Genomic DNA, 19,341 nt, shown 5'->3' on the forward strand with positions numbered 1-19,341 from the left:
TGTAAATTGTTGCAAAGTTAAAAGGTATCGGCTCAGTGGTCTTAGGCACTACATCTCACTGTCACTACAGACCCTGGTTCGATTCCAGGCTGTATCACAACCGGCTGTGATTGGGAGGCCCATAGGACGGCGCACAATTGGCCCAGCGTCGTCCGGGTTTGGCCGTCATTGTAAATAAGAATTTGTTCTTAACTGACTTGCCTGGTTAAAGGTTAATTAAATATTTTTTAAGAAGTCAAAAGGTCTCATAGTACTTGCAAAGGGGGGGGGGGGGGGGGGGGGGTAGAAATAAAGACCAATGATCACAACATGTACATATTTTAATTAGCAAGACATTAAGTATACAGGGTAAGAAAAATACATGAAAATAAAACGGGGAAAAACCCAAAATAAGAGAAACCATCTTGGGTTCTTAATCAACACGGATCTCTAAAACCCAGTGGCGCTCAAGAAAGTTAGTCATTCTTTAATGTTTTATGTAATAAAGAAAAGTATTGCATTCCTCAAGCGGTAGCCCCCAGAGACAGACCAACGCTACAAACTAAAACATGGAAGACATGTGATGCTAAACATGGATACACTCTACAGAAATGATTAATGTACTTTCATTGCAATAAAGCAATCCTTCTTCCAACATAACTCTGACGGTGAAAATAAACTCAAGAAAAAAAACAGGAAAAAAAACCCAGAATGTCTTCCTTTTTCAAAGAGTATGGGGAACACACTGGTTACACCACAGTATATACACATGTTGTGTCAACATAACACTACACAGTACAGAGAAAAGAAGCAGTTGTGTGACACGGTTTATATAGAAGGAAGAATTTCGCAATTAACCACTGAGGTTCAGGTTCAGCATGTAGCAAACAGTCTCACAACAGAACATGTTTTTTTGCAACAAAAAAATTTGAGTTTCTATTGGAGAATTTCAGGTTGGTCCCTCCCTGTTATATTCTGTTTGCTAACATTTGGTTCCTAGTGAACACACCCCAGGCCAGTGCACATCTAAGGGAGTTGATAATACATTCAGTTAAGTGCTTCTCAAATCAAACTGACACAGAACTAGATAACAATGCGAAGGTTGCATAGAAATATCTGGTTTAAACGCGTTTTATTTGACCTGATTAAACCAAACTGTCCAAGTTGAGTTACAATCTTGTTGAGATATATATTCTCAAAACACACACACACACACAGAATAGAGAATGCATCATTGGTAGCCACCTTTGTCAGTACATTTCAATATCCGTTTGTGGAATGTTTACATCTTAACCATAAATGATCATGTTCTCAAAAGACAGCCAGCATGAAAATGTTAAAACATGTTACATTGGATCCAATGTTGTAGAATGAAATTGAAAAAGCAAGTAATACGAGTGTGGAATGGATACTTGCATATTGTGGGAATGAGGAACATCAAATTGATATAAAGAAGCAACCCAAAACCAAACGAAAGAACAAGGCAATTTTGTCTAATCTTTGAGGTGTATTCATTTGTACAAACCGTTAACGAAACATTTTGCAGCGGAAAACATTTAGCAATGAAAACTATTTTCTTAAATCGGACAAATTCAGCAACGTCCCTCTTCGTTTCGCCCCCATTTGCTTCCGGTTGGTTCCTAGTGAATAAACCCTTGGTCTAAGAGCATTCTTTTGTGGATCCAACGATTCTGCAAGATTCATAAAGAATATCTACACCATCCCTTTAAGTGTTGCGATGCTCTGGACCTAAACAAGGATGTCTAAAATGGAATGAAAGTGACCTTTTGCAAGATATCCCCAAACTAGATATATATACACTCTGTACCGAGGTAAAGGTCAGGTGATTCCTACATGCGCTGATGCGTTAGCCATGTTTTCAGTGTGCTCAACATAAAAAAATAAAATTAAAGGGACAAATCCTAAAATTCAAGTCCAACTGTGGCCCTACATTTGCAGATTCACTGTATCTTAACATCTTTAAGACTGACAGACAAGGATGCGCACACACACACACACGAAAAAGAGGGACCGATGGAGACAAGCACACACACAAAATACTCATCTGTCCCAACATCTTTACTGTAGATCACACTTTGCCTGTGTCCAAAATACCACCCTATTCCAACAGGGCTCTGGTCAAAAGTAGTGCACTATATAGGGAATAGGTTGCCATTTGGGATGAAGCCTTTCTTTAGCTAGCTTTGCCTCGCATAAAAGCTGTGATTTCCATGAACATTGTGTACTAGAGTTCTCAAAGGAAAATTAAAAAGACCAAAACAAAACACGCAGGATGAAGAACCTTCAATAATCTTCCCTGACTGACACCACCATCATCATCATCACCTTCAACTCTCCAGGAGGCACCAGAGTAGGTAGAAGCTGCTAACTGACTACAGATCCCGGGTCAGATTTTCCTGCACCGCCCTATTGGTTTTTAGATGTACATAAGGTAATCTGATCCTAGATCTGTGGTTAGGGGACAAGTTTATCTAACTCTGGGGGAAATCATACAGACCCACACTCTTAACTCCCACATTAATAGTGGCTTGGCTTGCAAGCTGGTAGTTGGTAATCGGTTGGTGAAGGGGAGACTGAGCGGTGTTGCCCAGGCAAGAGGTCTCATTCCTGGGCAGTGAGGGTGGCTGCACAGGCCTGGTTCTCAGTGTCCAACTCTGGGCCGCAGTGGCAGCCGTGGGAGCAGGGAATTGGGGAGCTAGGAGTGGTGGTGTCGGGGTCTGGGCTGGGCTCCTGGGAGTCTGTGGGGGGTAGGGAAGGGGATTCAGCCCCTGGGCTGTTGTCCCCGGGGCCGGTGCTCAGGCCCTGAACCTTCTTGCTGAGTTCGTTGCGTTCGTTCTGCAGCGCCCGGCAAAGCTTTTCCAACTTCCCTACCTTCCCCTGGAGGCTGTCGAACTCACGGTCCTGCAGAGTTTTCTACAGAAGACACACAGATACACAAACTTACACTGAGAACACCTGCTCTCCCCATGACATTTCACCTGGATTCAACCTGGTCAGTCTCTGATCCCTTATTGATGTCACTTGTTAAATCCACTTCAATCAGTGTAGATGAAAGGGAGGAGACAGGTTATAGAAGGATTTTTAAGCCTTGAGACAATTGAGACATGGATTGTGAACATGTGTAATTCAGAGGGTGAATGAGCAAAACAAAATATTTAAGTGCTGGGTTATGGTAGGTGCCAGGCGCACCGGTTTGTGTCAAGAACTACAACGCTGCTGGGATTTTGGCGCTCAACAGTTTCCCGTGTGTAACAAGAATGATCCTAATGTTTCGTACACTCAGTGTACATCTTGCACTTTTCCCAACAAAACACAAAAATACAAAAACACACCAATAGAAAAGCCCCATTCAGTGATTAAAATCCAGCCTACCTCCTCAGCCATGTTCAGCAGGGCCTTGTTACTGCTCTCCCACCTGGAGCGATACATGGTCGTCTCCTTCTCCAGCTTCTTAATCTTCTTCGTCATCTACGGACACACACAGGTCACATGACCATGGACTACAACCAAGACAGACCATCTCTTCTGAGATCTCTGCTAATGTGTGACAGACACTCACCTTCTCCATCTCCTGTTTGAAGGTGGTGAACACCTCATTGCTCTTGGACAGAGTAGTCTGGAACTCCTCAAACTTCTCTGTGTATAAGGACAGCTGAATGGGCAGACAGGAGAGGATGGAGGGGAAACAGGGAAAGAGAGGAAGGTCAGTTCACCACATGAACTTCCCAGCTGGTTGTTTACCAGAGCTAGATGCATCCACTCTGTCCCTAGAGCGTTCTAAATAGATACCTGTTGTTTGAGATGGACTTCCTGCTGCTTCATCAGCTCACACATCCTCTGAGACTCGACCGCTTCCTTCAACAGCTGGAGAGAAGAGGAGACTAACATGATATCAACCCTAACACATCCTCTGAGACTACTGCTTCCATCAACAGCTGGAGAGAAAACAGGAGACCAAAATAAAGAGTTGTGGGTTTGATTTAAGCAATAAGGCACGAGGGGGCGTTGCGTCGTGGCTAAGAAAAGTCCTTAGCCGTGGTATATTGGCCAGACACCACAAACCCCCCCCGAGGTGCCTTATTGCTATGATAAACTGGTTACCAACGTAATTAGAGCAGTAAAAGTTGTCACAACCGTGGTATACTTTCAGCCAATCAGCATTCAGGGCTCGAACCACCCAGTTTCTAATCCCACATGATATAGTTATTGAGTTGGAACATGTTGACTAGTGTGTTCACCAAACAACCATATTCTACTGTTACTCACAAAGTCCTTCTCTCTGTGATGGCGGTCCTCTGACTCCAGGAGCAGTTCCTGAGCCTGTTGTAGCTTAGCATCCACCAGCTGTTGCTGCAGGTCCTTATGCTTGAACACCTTGTCAATGTGCTGAGAGAAAGGACAGGGGGGGTTAATACTCACATGTCCAGAAAATTGTTACACCTTTACTGCAGTTGCACCTCCTGTGTGCTTTAGTTATGCAAGTAAATGTCCATGTCCTTCCTGGCACAGAGCTGCAGCACTCCCACCATTCTCCCCACTCCAACCATTCTCCCCACTCCAACCATTCTCCCCACTCCAAAACACACCTCCTCTCGTAGTTCATACTGTTGGATGAGTTTCTTGAGCTTCTCTGCCAGCTCAGAGTTCTCCAGCCTCAGACTGGCATTCCTCTCGTTATGCTGCTCCATTTGGGCCTGGATGTCATTCAGAGTCACCTGGGAACACACACACACACACACAGGAACTAGAAGATGTTACATCATGATAGACAACCAGGAAGTGTTTAACCCTTGGGTGAAAGTCAGAAGTATTTCCTTGATTCTTGGCCTACTTCTCAACACTCATTGGAGAAGATGGTGGCAATAAATCAAGGAAAGACTAGAGATTCATCCTTTCTTTACACACACACACACACACAACGCTAGTGGCTCACCTGGAAGTGTGATGTCACCACCTTCCTCTTCTCCTCCTCCACGCGTGCACGCTGTGTCCCGTCCTCCTGCAAGAGCAAGTTAGGTTAAAAATGCACAGCTCCATTGTTGTTCACTTCATAAATCATAAAAAAAAATGTAAAAACTTTGGTTCACAAAGATATGGTCCTAGCAATCAGGGAACGATAAGACTCGTGTTCTAGTTTTTGGAATGTGTAGGTGCGTTGGAGAAGATCAGTTTTGTCAAGTCGTTGAGCATCATTGGTTACCGCCTTTCAAGGGGTGTTGCGTTATGGGGATAAAAATGGTCAGACTTGCGCCTATAATGTCGACTGCATGAACTTGACAAATATCATGGTGATCAAAAGTCATTAAGTTCAGTGCAGTCGACAGATGCTCTTCGCCAACTTCAACCTGCAGCCAATCCCCTGCATAGTGGGAGGCGCTACAGTCAACCGATCATTAGGCTGATTCTTCGCTGTTGCCGTTGAGACTGGTGTTTTAAGAGTACTATTTAATGAAGCTGCCAGTTGATGACTTGTGAGGCCTCTGTTTCTCAAACTAGACACTCTAATGTACTTGTCCTCTTGCTCAATTGTGCACCGGGGCCTCCCACTCCTCTTTCTGTTCTGGTTAGAGCCAGTTTGTGCTGTTCTGTGAAGAGAGTAGTACACAGCGTTGTACGAGACATTCAGTTTCTTGGCAATTTCTCGCATGGAATAGCCTTCCTTTCTCAGAACAAGAAAAGACTGCAGAGTTTCAGAAGAAAGGGCTTTGTTTCTGGACATTTCGAGCCTGTAATCGAACCCACAAATGCTGATGCTCCAGATACTCAACTAGTCTAAAGAAGAACAGTTTTATTGCTTCTTTAATCAGAACAGTTTTCAGCTGTGCTAACATAATTGCAAAAGGGTTTTCTAATGATCAATTAGTCTTTTAAAATTATAAACTTGGATTAGCTAACACAACGTGCCATTGGAACACAGGAGTGATGGTTGCTGATAATGGGCCTCTGTACGCCTATGTAGATATTCCATAAAATCAGCCGTTTCCAGCTACAATAGTCATTTACAACAGGAACAATGTCTACATTGTATTTCTGATCAATTTGATGTCATTTTAATGGACAAAAAATGCTTTTCTTTCAAAAACAAGGACTTTTCTAGGTGACCAAACTTTTTAACGGAAGTGTAAATGAACGTGATATTTAAGGCTCTTGATCACTAATTGATTATACAATTTACAAACATGATTCCAGTTTGAGAGTCTATGATTTGGGGGTTGAAGACATGTTTATTTTGACATTATCAAGCAAATATTTTTTAAGCAATGGCAACACTGCCATGTTGATCTGAGCCTTTTTGTTGGAAAACCACATTGGTGTCCAACTTTCGGCTGTCGCAAACGCACCTCCGCCGACTTGTCTGCAGTCGGTTGCTTTAGACTTACCGCTCAATGGAGGCTTATGTGAGCTCCGCCCTCTGTCTGAACTATGACTTTAGGCCAGCACACTGTGCTGGCCTAAATACAGACTTACACCACACTGTGCTGGCCTAAATACAGACTTACCCCACACTGTGCTGGCCTAAATACAGACTTACGCCACACTGTGCTGGCCTAAATACAGACTTACGCCACACTGTGCTGGCCTAAATACAGACTTACGCCACACTGTGCTGGCCTAAATACAGACTTACGCCACACTGTGCTGGCCTAAATACAGACTTACGCCACACTGTGCTGGCCTAAATACAGACTTACGCCACACTGTGCTGGCCTAAATACAGACTTACGCCACACTGTGCTGGCCCAAATACAGACTTACGCCACACTGTGCTGGCCCGTCCTTTCCAGCAGTGTTAGCGCAATAATGGTGGCCAGCACATTCAAGCTCGCCTTAACTCAGCCCGGTTTGGCTCAGTAGAGTGAAAAAGGTACAGCTTCATCATACTTTACCTCAGGGATCATTACCTAGATTCAGCCAAGGGGCGAATCGGAACATAATTTCTTATAATTTGTAGACTGCAAATTGAATGAAAGAAGCCCAAACAGATATGACTAAAACATATATTCATACCTTGCTTATATTTGTATACGATCAGATATCTCTCTATTACACGTGGAAATACTTTCAAAATGATTTCCAAAATTAGAAACTTTGCTGGTGTTTTATGTTGAACAACAAAATGAAAAACTTTTTTTCAGCTCAGAAAACTTTGGGGCCCCCCAAATAATATCACGCGCGGCCAAATTCGACCTGTGGGCCCCCAGTTGGGGAATCCTGCCAACCTTGAGCGTGCGGTTGTGTCTCTGCAGCTCCCTACAGAGTGACTCCAGTTTGCTGCGTGCCAGGATGGCCTTGCTGTGTTCCTTCTTTAGGTGGTCCGTCTCCTGCACCAGCTGAGACTGTTTCTTCTGCAGGACACGCATTTGCTTCTGACTGTTCCGCTGCTCCTCCAGCTGCACGCACACACAGAAATTAGAGTTTAATGCGTAAAAATACTATTCAAATGTTCAACTAATAATAAAAAAATAAAAAAACGTTTTAAAACTCCAGTACACTTAAATGAAAAGCTATTGATAAAATGGCTACAATGAGACAAATGATGGAAGGCTAGAGGGGAAACAAACAAGGCTGCCAAGAGAAGCTGGGTGTGTCAGCCATGTCCTTGTCCAGTAAAGACCCTCCATCAGCCAGCCTCTCTCCCCCTCTGGGCTGCCTCCCCTCCATCAGCCAGCCCCTCTCCCCCTCTGGGCTGCCTCCCCTCCATCAGCCACAACCAGAAAAGGACTTAAAAACACATAGGCCTGTCACACATACACCAGATTGATCAGTTACATACACGGCTGCAATCTGTCACGTAATCACACCTCACATGTTATGGACACACAGGACAGACCTGCACTGCATCACACGTTCATGAATCAGCAATAAATCCAGGACTCAATCCCACATGGAAGGTCAGCCTACGTTGAGCCGACCCTGCCCATGATGACCAGACAGACAAAGGAGACAAACTACTACTGGCTGATACACAGATGGAGGCTAGATATAAAAGGGCTGCTGGCATTCTAAAATGAAACAAATAAAAAAGTTAATTTACTAAACCAACAGCCTTTGAGCCACACCAGACCCCACCATACCCAGAGTCTTTATTAGAGTCACTACTTACCAGATCAGCATACTTCTTACAGAGGCCTGCCAGTTTCTCCTCTGGTGTACTCAGAGTATTCAGGGTCTGCATCAGCAGGGTGATCTCTTTACCTGCAACACACGGGGGGGGGGGTCACAACAGGGACCCAGCAACACACAGGGGGGGCATTCAGGGGGGGGGCATTCAGTGCAACACCACCTCATCACAACAGGGACCCAGCAACACACGGGGGGGCATTCAGCGCAACACCACCTCATCACAACAGGGACCCAACAACACACAAGGGGGAAGCTGTCCAATCCTAAACCCCTAGCCACCACCTGTATGACTAAACAAATCTTATGGATGACAACTAGATATATTAGTGACCAATACGGATGGGTAAGAGCTCCATACTGTTCTTCAGGACCAGGGTTGGAGGTCACCGACCAACACCCAGATCAACAACAAGCACCTAGGAATACACCCGAGGGGTTGATTTCAGACAGAGCAACAGAACCAGTCCTTACCCAGACCCTTCACCTTCTTCTTCTCCTGAGTCTTTACTTTCTCTTTCTCCGCCCCGCCGGCGTTCACTTTGACATCCTCTGGCTTCACGTCCAGCTCCTTCTCATTGGCCAGGCCGTTGAGCACAGGGCCGTGTGATTGGCCGTTGGGCAGGTTAACCCCGTCCTCCCCGTTGTCCTCCAGGCAGTAGGTGTTGAGGATGTCCTCCAGTTGGCGGCTCAGCTCCTCAGCCATGTCACACTGAGACGACACCCCCTCCGCTACAGTAGAGACTGGGACGGGTACATGGTCTGCCATAGTAGAGACTGGGACGGGTACATGGTCTGCTATAGAAGAGACTGGGACGAAAGCAGGCTCTTCTACAGGTGGGACCGCGGGGAGAGCTGCAGACTCTGCTGTGTTGGGAACGGCAGACACCTCAGCCACTAGACACAGAAGGGAAGGAAAAATATGTTATTACAACACTAGCTAAGGTGTACCAGCTGTATGGAAGCGTTAACTCATCACCGTCACAATATATGGCTATGCTGCTGCCACAGTTGTGATACTTTGCGGTCCTGCTTATGTGTACTAGGGTTGAAGGGTGGGAACCCAGTTACTGAGATTTACCACCCCAAACCACTCCCTTTACCCAGGATAAATAACTGGGAACTATTTAAAATGAATAGCATGGCGTGAAATGGAACTGTTAAAATGATATGCAATGTCTAAATCTGGCTTCTTTACGGCCTCAGCATGATGACTCATCAACGTTCCGGGTGGGGCCAGACAGCCCATCTCCGGGTGGGGACAGACAGCCCATCTCCGGGTGGGGACAGACAGCCCATCTCCGGGTGGGGACAGACAGCCCATCTCCGGGTGGAGTGAGTTTGAAATGCATATAGACCTATCATGGTAACGTTTTCTTCTTGTGACAGGTAGGCCTACATTTGCAGCTGCATAGCCTATGCTACAGTAATATATAGAACGAATGTCTAATTTACCCATCTCTATCGGGCTTTCTGGGGTCACATTATTTTTAATAAAGATTTTTTTCATTGCAGCTGCAGTTTTAACTTCACTTGAATATCGTTGCTTTAAATCAGTACACTCGCAATCTCTCTCCATAAACCTCATTAACTTCTTACGTGTAGGGGGCAGTATTTTCACTTTCAGATGAAATACGTGCCCATATTAAACTGCCTCCTACTTAAACTCAGAAGCTAGGATATGCATATTATTAGTAGATTTGGGTAGAAAACACTGAAGTTTCTAAAACTGTTTGAATGACGTCTGTGAGTATAACATAACTCATATGGCAGGCAAAAACCTGAGAAAAATCCAACCAGGAAGTGGAAATCTGATGCGTGGAATCTTTCTAAGTCATTGCCTATCTAACACACAGTGACTTGGGTTTCATTTTGCACTTCCTAAGGCTTCCACTAGATGTCAACAGTCTTTAGAACCTAGTTTCAGCCTTTTGCAGTGAACAGAGAGCGAACAAGAAGGTGGGGAAGTTGGTGACCCAGAAAATGACATGAGTTCATTGGCGCGCATTCACATGAGGAGGTAGCTGTGTTCCATAACGTTTTTCAAGACATTGGAATCGTCCGGTTGGAATATTATTGAAGTTTTACGTTAAAAAGGCCCTAAAGATTGATGCTTTACAACATTTGACATGTTTCAACGAACGTAAATATAACTTTTTTTGGTTACTTTTCGGCGTGAAATTTTCCGCGCGCTTCCTACATTTGGAGTAGCTTACTGAACGCGCAAATAACAAAGAGGTATTTGGACAAATTCTGGACTTTATCGAACAAAACAACATTTATTGTGGACCTGGGATTCCTGGAAGTGCCTTCTGATGAAGATCAAAGGTAAGTGAATATTTCTAATGCCATTTATGATTTTAGATGACTCCAAAATGGCGTGTATCTGTATTCCCTAGTGTATTTTTCTGAGCGCTGTACTCAGATTGCAAAGTGTGCTTTCCCCCGTGAAGGTTTTTTGAAATCTGTCACAGCGGTTGCATAAAGGAGATGTTCATCTATAATTCTTTGAATAACAGTTTAATATTTTATCAACATTTATGATGAATATTTTTGTAAATTGTTGTGCTGATTCACCGGCAATATTGGAGGCAAAATATTTTCTGAACATCACACGCCAATGTAAAATGCCGTTTTTGGATATAAATATCAACTTGATCGAACAAAAAATGCATGTATTGTGTAACATGATGTCCTAGGGAGTGTCATCTGATGAAGATCGTCAAAGGTTAGTGCATAATTTTAGCTGGTTTTCTGATTTTTGTGACACATCTCCTTGCTTGGAAAATGGCTGTGTGTAACATAACCTAATGTTTGGTTTTCGCTGTAAAGCCTTTTTGAAAATCGGACAACGTGGTTCTATTCAGGAGAAGTGTATCTTTAAAATGGTGTAAAATAGTCGTGTTTGAGAAATTGAAATTATTAGATTTGTGGTTTTGAATTTGGCGCTCTGATTTTTCACTGGCTATTGTCAAAAATCAATCCCGGTGTGGTATGACGTTAAAGCAGCATTCAAAATAGATAACAGATTTTTGTTAAAAAAAATAAAAAATAATAATTATTATATAATATATATATATATATCCTAGCCTACCTCTTTCAGGTAATAAATTCAATGCAGTATTAGCCTTATATTTAGTTAATGATGGGTTATGCAAAATAAGCTTTTAGCCCCTGTTTCTTGAGCAATACACACACCTACGCTCCACTGGCCTCTCTCCTTAAAAAAACTTCCTTAGCTCTTGGGGTCTCATGCAGGAAAAGCTAGACTAGAATAGCTTGCTGGAAATCATTGTTTGTCGTGTTTCTTCTACCAAAACACTATTCGAAGAGGGACGGAAGCTCGTTTGCTGAATGTTAAATACAGCAGCCAACAGAACTCACAGGTAGTTTGAAAGAAGACAAAACGCGCAATGGTGGTAGGCTATAGCAATTATTAATTCAGACCCATAACCATTCAATATTCGTGAAGAGAAGTGAAAACCTCCTGCATCTAATTCTGGTCCTATATTATTCAAGGATGTCATTAGAATGATGAAGGACAACGAAACACTTTCATTTGACATTTGAAAGTGAGGAAGGAAGCAACAACAGACAGAAAGTAGACTAATTAACAGGGGAACTATTATTAAAGATATACACACATACCCACACACCACAAACCCACGAGTCAGCCTACTAATTATACAAATAGGCCCTATTATATTTCAAAATGAAAAACAAATTCGCTAGCCTATACTTGTAACTTTGGGTGGCGCAGAAATTGGCCCAGCGTCGTCCAGGGATTTTTTTTTTTACCTTTATTTAAACTAGGCAAGTCAGTAAAGAACAAATTCTTATTTACAATGATGGCCTACCCCGGCCAAACCTGGACGACGCTGGGCCAATTGTGCACTGCCCTACTACAATCACAGCCGGATGTGATGCAGCCTGGATTCAAACCAGGTACTTGCCGGTTTGAAAATAAGAATTTGTTCTTAACTTCTTAAAGTGTAGGGGGCAGTATTTTCAAGGCCGGATGAAAAACGTACCCAAATTAAACTGCCTCCTACTCAAACTAAGAAGCTAGAATATGCATATTATTAGTAGATTTTGATAGAAAACACTCTGACGTGTCTAAAACTGTTTGCATGATGTCTGTGAGTATAACAGAACTCACATGGCAGGCAAAAACCTGAGAGAAATCCAACCAGGAAGTGGGAGATCTGAGAATTGTAGTTCTTTTGAATCCCTATCGAAACTACAGTGTCTGTGGGGTCACATTGCACTTCCTAAGGCTTCCATTGGCTGTCAAAAGCCTTCAGAAAGTTTTTCCATCATTCTCCTGTAACCGTGCAGAGAATAGGAGCTCAGTCAATGAGTGGACTGCCTGGGACCAGTGAGTTGTTTACTGCGCAGGCACGTTTGGCGCGCCCCTCCTTTTTCTCCTGGAATGAATACGCTATTGTCCGGTTGGAATATTATCGCATTTTTACGTTAAAAATACCATAAAGATTGATTGTAATCAACGTTTGACATGCTTCTACTAACGGTAATGGAACATTTAGACTTTGTGTCTATGAGCTTGGGCTCATGAAATGTCTAATGTAGGGCTGATAAAATATATTTCATGTATGGCTCATCAGGCTCAGCTAACATCAGGCCTGAACTTTCAATCAGAAAAGTGATTTATTCTCAGGACAGAACATTTGTAAAATAGCGTGAAAATGTTCAACCCTAAAGTGTAAATAGGAATTAAGTGTCATGAGGGTTGTTGAAGGTTCCTTAGCTCAATAGCTGTGGAGTTAAGTTCATTATTTTAATACTGCAAAACTTTACACGATATGGCGGAAAGATGTGACAGCTACTCAAAACTATAGTGACAAATAGCCAACCCGTGTCAAAATATCCAATTTGTAAGTCGCTCTGGATAAGAGCGTCTACTAAATGACTAAAATGTAAAATATGTTCACCATAAACATGGAAAATGTGTGCATTTGACTAGTGTTATTATTTCCATCACATCAGTGACAACCAGTGTCATTTAGGACACAGTGCTAACTTTACCTGAACTTTCAGCCCCATCAATCTGTGATGGTCTGTCTGGCTCTTTAGGGCTGACAGTGTCTGTAACGTCTTTTGCCGCTGTGCTTCCCTCAATCTCTCCAGTGCCAGGTGGTGGAGCCGCGTCACTGCCCTGCGTGGCCGACTCTTCCGTGTCCTGTTTCTTCATGATGAAATGCCTGAAACATATTATAAAAAAATGTTAGTCGATCATTGTTTGTTTAAGTAAAACTCTAACTGTGCCGTGTCTGTTACAGATCCGAATATTCAAATATTCGCTGGCTATAAAAAAAACACATGTTGCACCTGCACTTGAGAAAAGCAAGAAACGGAACTGCCAAACGTCAATGGGGATGTGTCACTGAAGTCTAGTTAAACCTTTAAGTTAGCTAACTTTCGGTCAGTTAGTCACCAGTAATCACGCTTATACGAATGTAAAATGAATCTGAAATGGCGAACGACAGCGAACTAACGTTAACTAGCTAAGTTACCAGCATAGCAACGAATAAATGTGGACGAAGTTACATTTTCAAGACGGCCAAACTCTAGCTAGCTATATGCTAACTAGTAGAAGTTTACAATTTTGGAAAGTCATCAACTCACTAGTTTTGTCTAGCAAGTGAACCAACACCCCTTCTATTAGCAACCAAACAACTTAGCTACTAGAAAGTGAAACTAGTTTAACAAATAACAGTGGCGTTTAGAAGAGTTCGCAAGCTAGCTAAGTTCGCTAGTTAGCATTTTGCTTTCTAGCTTGGCTCTACGCTAGGGAACAACCCAAAGAAACACGAAACCTCATATGGCACAGTCATTATTCATACTTGGGATAAGCCTTAGGTACTTAAATAGAAAATAAAAATTACGGTTTACCTTCTTCCAACTCAATAAATACACGTCTCTGTTGCCTGCTGCTTTTCCTCCTACCAACCGAGACAGGAAATACACAATGCACAACGGAAGTGCGTATATAACATTTGCGGGAAAGTGGAATATGTCGTTCAAACGCCCTACTCAGAACTACAAAAACTTTTATTCACGGTTTCTATACTGAACAAAAATATAAACGCAACATGCAACAATTTTAACAACTTTACTGAGTTACAGTTCATATATGGAAATCAGTTAATTTAAATAAATTTATAAATCCCTAATCTATGGATTTCACATGACTGGGCAGAGGTGCAGCCATGGGTGGGCCAGGGAGGGCATAAGCCCACCCACTTGGGAGCCAGCCCAGCCAATCTGAATGAGTTTTTCCCCACATAAAGGCTTTATTACAGACAGAAATACTCCTCAGTTTCATCAGCTGTCCAGGTGGCTGGTCTCAGATAGATGATACCCCAGTTGAAGAAGCCAGAGGTGGAGGTCCTGGGCTGGCGTGGTTTCATGTAGTCTGCGGTTGTGAGGCCGGTTGGACGTACTGTCAAATTCTCTAAAATGACATTAGAGGTGGCTTATCGTAGATAAAAATTAACATTAAATTCTCTCGCAACAGCTATGGTGGACATTTGCACAGTCAGCATGCCAATTGCACTCTCCCTCAAAACTTGAGACATCTGTGGCATTGTGTTGTGTGACAAAACTGCACATTTTAGAGTGGCCTTTTGTCCCCAGTACAAGGTACACCTGTGTAATGATCATGCTGTTTAATCAGCTTCATGATGTGCCACACCTGTCAGGTGGATCGATTATTTTTAGCAAAGGAGAAACGCTCACTAACAGGGATGTAAACAAATTTGTGCACAACATTTGAGAGAAGATTTTCATGCACATGGAACATTTCTGGGATATTTTATTTCAGCTCGTGAAACACGGGACCAAAACTTTACATGTTGCGTTAAAAAAAATCAACAGACATTGAAAGGGTTGCAACATTTGTTTTAATATATATATATATATTTTACAGTTTCCACTTAACTTTTTCACTTGTATACATTTCCAATATTTGTTAATGCATTTTTTTGTTTGTTTATGTATTCCTGTTTGTGTCATGTTCCGTTGAAGTGTATCAGTTTCTCGTCACTCATTCATATCGTCGGTAAAGTCAAGTCAAGTCACAGTATAAGATGGGTAATCGTAAGCAAAAAAAAACAAACAAAAAAAAACAATTGTTTTAAAAATAAATACATTGCGAAAGATAAATGAGAGGATCAAAGAGTATACATCAAGACTGGTCAGTTATGACATACGAAAAATACTTTACAAACATTTCGCATTGTAAACAATTGTAGAATAGATAGCATTATTTATTTGATAACGCTGAGCACTAAAGGCGTGGCTTGGGATTTTCGAAGATATACACATTTACAGGATCTAGGACGGACGACAAGAAAAGTCCCATTTAAATGTTATCTTCATTCTTTTTCAAATCTTTGCCTAGGGGTAGCAGTTATTTCTGACCATAGGGCCTGACAGGCCTATAGGAAATAACTACAACCCAGTAGGCCCTCCCAAATGGCACCCTATTTCATATATAGTGCACTACTTTTGACCATGGCCAATAGGTTTCTGGTCAAAAGTAGTGGATTATATAGGGCCCTCAAAGCCAGTTTCACTGCACTATTTCATTTCTCCCTTCTAATCAGGGACTGAATTAGACCTGAGACACCAGATGGGTGATTCCCCTCAAATCAGGGACTGATTTAGACCTGGGACACCAGATGTGTGCAATTCATTATCAAGTAGAAGAGAAAATACCCCTGCTATAGGGAATATAGTGCCATTTGAGACACCGTAATTTTAGTAAATAAATACTTTAACACCTTTTTTTCCTTCTTAAAACTGGTTAAGGGCTTGTAAGCATTTCACTGTAAGATCTACACCTGGTGTACTGGACGCATGTGACAAATAACATTTGATTTTCTCCTGGTCAGGAAAAACCTCCTGGCCCTCTACTATTGCCATATGAAGCATTTCAGCACTTTGCAGAAATCATTACACATGTGTATCATTCATTAAGCTCTGTTAATTGCACTGAAGAGAGAGGGGGGAAGGGAAGGAAGGAAAGAAAATTCTGTCCCAAATGACAAGTCTATTCCCTATTTAATGCACTACATTTCACCAGAGCCCCATGGACCCCTGTTCTAAAAGTAGTACATTAGATATGCACTTTGGGAAGCAGTCTTAAATGAATCCCTGGGGATGGCTGACTTTTAGAGAATATTCTATTGCAGCTCTGGTTGGTTGGTAGGTTTTGTTCATTCTCAGCCAAGGATGTAGCTTCTGATTCACTGTGCTAAATCAAGACATAGCTCAAAGTTGTCTCTGGACAAGTGATTGGTTGATTGAGTGACTGGGTCTGGACAGCCAATAATAATTATATACCCTCCATATCCAAGTCAATATACATACAACGGCAAAGCACCACAAAGTCAAGAAAAAAAAAAAAGTCTCCATTTTGAATTAGCTGTTAGTTGTTTGTGGGTAGATGGGTTACTCATTGTGTGGCTGTTAGTTGTTTGTGGGTAGATGGGTCGTGCCAACATGGAAGTTCAAGTTGAGCAGACCGTTCAGCAGGGCACAACAGTTTGGAACATTAAAATAGAAATATTTATATGTAGAACAAACATGCCTCTAAAATGTAGAATAATGAATCACGGTGGCTCTATTTGTGGCTTCTCCATCTGCAATGTTTGAAAATGTTTTGCTACTGCACGTGGCCCTGTATTGGCCTGCTATAACTGACCTGAACCTGGGCCCGGAGCTTTTCTAGAGCATGTTACCTGACTAAGGAAAAACTCAGGGATCTAAATGTGCAGTGCAGTCTGTCTCAGCCTAAAATTCCACTTGATGGCTCTGTCTTTTTCTAATCAAACCCATGTCTGGACTGGCGGTCCTGCAGTTGCATCAGCTTGAGGTCTGCACAGTGAAAACACATTCAAATGGAAGAAAAGAGCATCATTATTCACTTAGACGGATCACCATGATAGAATAAAATACGTTTTTTTTCTTTCTTTTTTGTTGCTGATTAAATTATTCCTCTGTTCTGACCCAATCCCACAGTTTTTTTTGTGTGCAAAAAGCAGTAAAGAATGCCACTTGTTTAGAGAAACCACGGCAAGTCATGGAACTAGAAGATAAGGAAAATACAGCAACAGTATTGTTCACTACAAACGTACACATTCAAGAAAAAAAAAAGAAAAAAAAAGATTATGATCACTAAGTCAAGAGACATTTAAATCAACCTCAAGTCTTTAGTTGGTCAAGATTGGCACTTCAGTGAATAGGAGTGCATTTTCCTTTTTTAACAATTAGAAATATATATTTGATCCACTGATTTGTTTAATATCTTACTATTCTGGTAGTCTTTGTTGATAGACTGCACACAAAAGTAGACATGAAAAAAAAAAAATAAGAAAAAAAAATAACATTACTAATATATAAAATGCTGCTTCACATGTTAGTGATGTAGAGAAAGTTATTTAGCTAATGTTTCATTCGTTTCTAGATTTATTTAGTCTCAGATGTCTGTTTGGAGATCACTTGTTCTGTGGACAACCATTTCCCTTTTAGAGAACCATGGTGCATAGAATCTTAAAATAGCCTGTAGTCTATGACCATTACTGCTCTCTGTCAGATCAATGCCAAGCTTTGTCTCTTAACAAATTTGAATACATTTTGCATGTCAACCAAAGCACAACGTGTCCAAAACCATTGCAGACCACGAATCATCCCCCTCATCATTGCAGACCATAACATATAATAGGGTAAGACATTGCATAAAGCCATGGCCCTCAACCTCCCGAGACATCACATCAGGTAGGACAATATAAGCATAAGGGAATGACTTGCTATATAAACAGGTGCAATGACAAGGGTCCTCTCATAGCTAGCATATGAAGTCACCCCCCAAAATGAGGAAAACCTGCTGCGTTACAGATATCTTTCCAAAAAAGACACTTCAGACTTTGTGAAAAGTTTGAAATAAAACATACAGCTTTTAACCCCATTGTCCACATTCACTTTTTTTTTTTGCTACCAAACAATCCAAAAATGCTACTATTCCGATGTTGTTTAGCTCAACCCTGGCGGTTCAACTCCACAAGGGGAAATGGAGGGATGCACAGAACAAGTTGCTACCAGACTCCGATGGGAACATAATCATATGTCTCTTCCCTCACACAACTGCAGTCAGTGAAAAGGTCACACACTACCAGACTTTGGATCCATAAGCTCCACTCAACCCATAGACACTGATCTGAGTTCTGCTTTAACGGCCCCCCCCCCCCAATTTATATTTAAGGTTATGATTGATGGTAAGCTGATCCTAGATCTGTGTCTAAGGGCATAACATCAAACCATCTTCAGTCAATGTAGCAGAGAAGGGAGAAAATAGGTTTCCCTAATATCAAGAATTACACCATGCACTTCCTCAAGAAAATAACAGAAATGTAACTATCTCTGATATTCTTTAAGGGAGGTATGAAATGATGCTGTGAATGTGATTGTTTCACTTTAATAATCCGTTATGTCATTACCTTCCATCTCCAGTATTAAGCTAATCTTTTCAAAGAGCATTGCACTGTGGGTGGGTGCATTATTTAATAAAACATGTTTTCTAACTGCATAACTTCAAAAGTGCCTAAAAAAGGAAGTGGCAAAAACGATGCAAGAAAACCTTGAATGAACATACTGCATCGAAAACCAAACCTGTGGAAATAAGAACACAGAAAGAAAAAGAAAACCCATGGATCATTAAAAAAAAATAGGAAAAAAAAGTGGATTATGGAAGTTGTTTCTCCTTGTTGTGTAACACTCGTCCGTGTGTACAGTGTATTGTCTGCTGGTGTTGTATGCATGAAGTGTGTGTGCAAATACATCTTCTTTACTAGAATATCTGCGGTTAGGTTCGTCACGGTCGAAATTAAAAAGACGCATCCCTTGCCAAACCCTGGTTGTCGTTAGATCTGTGTTTTCATCTCAAATGACACCCTGTCTGATATAGAGGCTCCCTTAGGTGGCTCCTGTCAAAACGAGGAATACAGTGCCATTTAAAATGCACCCAATGAGAGGGACAGAGAATAATACACATCAATACCTAGTACATATCCCCATCACAATGATACCTAGTATATATATCCCCATGATACCTAGTACATATCCCCATCACAATGATACCTAGTATATATATCCCCATGATACCTAGTACATATCCCCATCCACAATGATGACCTAGTA

General features: G+C 41.8%; 2 protein-coding genes across 2 annotated transcripts in view; both read right to left on the reverse strand.

The window, feature by feature from the left end:
• Positions 1-302: 302 nt before the first annotated feature.
• LOC106589073 (alpha-taxilin) lies at positions 303-14,134 on the reverse strand. The gene is made up of 12 exons (XM_014178752.3): positions 14,035-14,134; positions 13,168-13,343; positions 8,596-9,018; positions 8,105-8,196; positions 7,221-7,391; positions 4,934-4,999; positions 4,587-4,715; positions 4,267-4,386; positions 3,790-3,864; positions 3,560-3,652; positions 3,373-3,468; positions 303-2,913 (listed from the first exon to the last, which is right to left on the reverse strand). Exons 2-12 carry the CDS (start codon positions 13,331-13,333, stop codon positions 2,602-2,604), a joined length of 1,743 nt encoding a protein of 580 aa, XP_014034227.1. The 5' UTR covers positions 13,334-13,343; positions 14,035-14,134; the 3' UTR covers positions 303-2,601.
• Positions 14,135-15,025: 891 nt separating this feature from the next.
• Positions 15,026-19,341, reverse strand: part of LOC106589075 (importin subunit alpha-7-like) — a 28,919-nt gene continuing 24,603 nt past the window's right edge. The window contains exon 14 of the mRNA XM_082970249.1: positions 15,026-19,305. The gene's annotated coding sequence lies outside the window, so the exon portion shown is untranslated. The remainder of the gene's footprint in view (positions 19,306-19,341) is intronic.

The sequence above is a fragment of the Salmo salar genome, chromosome 27 (genome assembly GCF_965601325.2).
Source record: "Salmo salar chromosome 27, fSalSal1, whole genome shotgun sequence".
Classification (NCBI taxonomy): domain Eukaryota; kingdom Metazoa; phylum Chordata; class Actinopteri; order Salmoniformes; family Salmonidae; genus Salmo; species Salmo salar.

Bases quoted from the DNA above. Each gene is read 5' to 3' on its own strand.
- LOC106589073 (XM_014178752.3), bottom strand. From the start codon at position 13,333: ATGAAGAAACAGGACACGGAAGAGTCGGCCACGCAGGGCAGTGACGCG. The intron at 5,000-7,220 runs GTTGGCAGGATT...TTGCTCTTGCAG, and splicing joins GACACAACCGCACGCTCAAG to GAGGACGGGACACAGCGTGC. The intron at 4,387-4,586 runs GTGTGTTTTGGA...CCTTTCTCTCAG, and splicing joins AGTATGAACTACGAGAGGAG to CACATTGACAAGGTGTTCAA.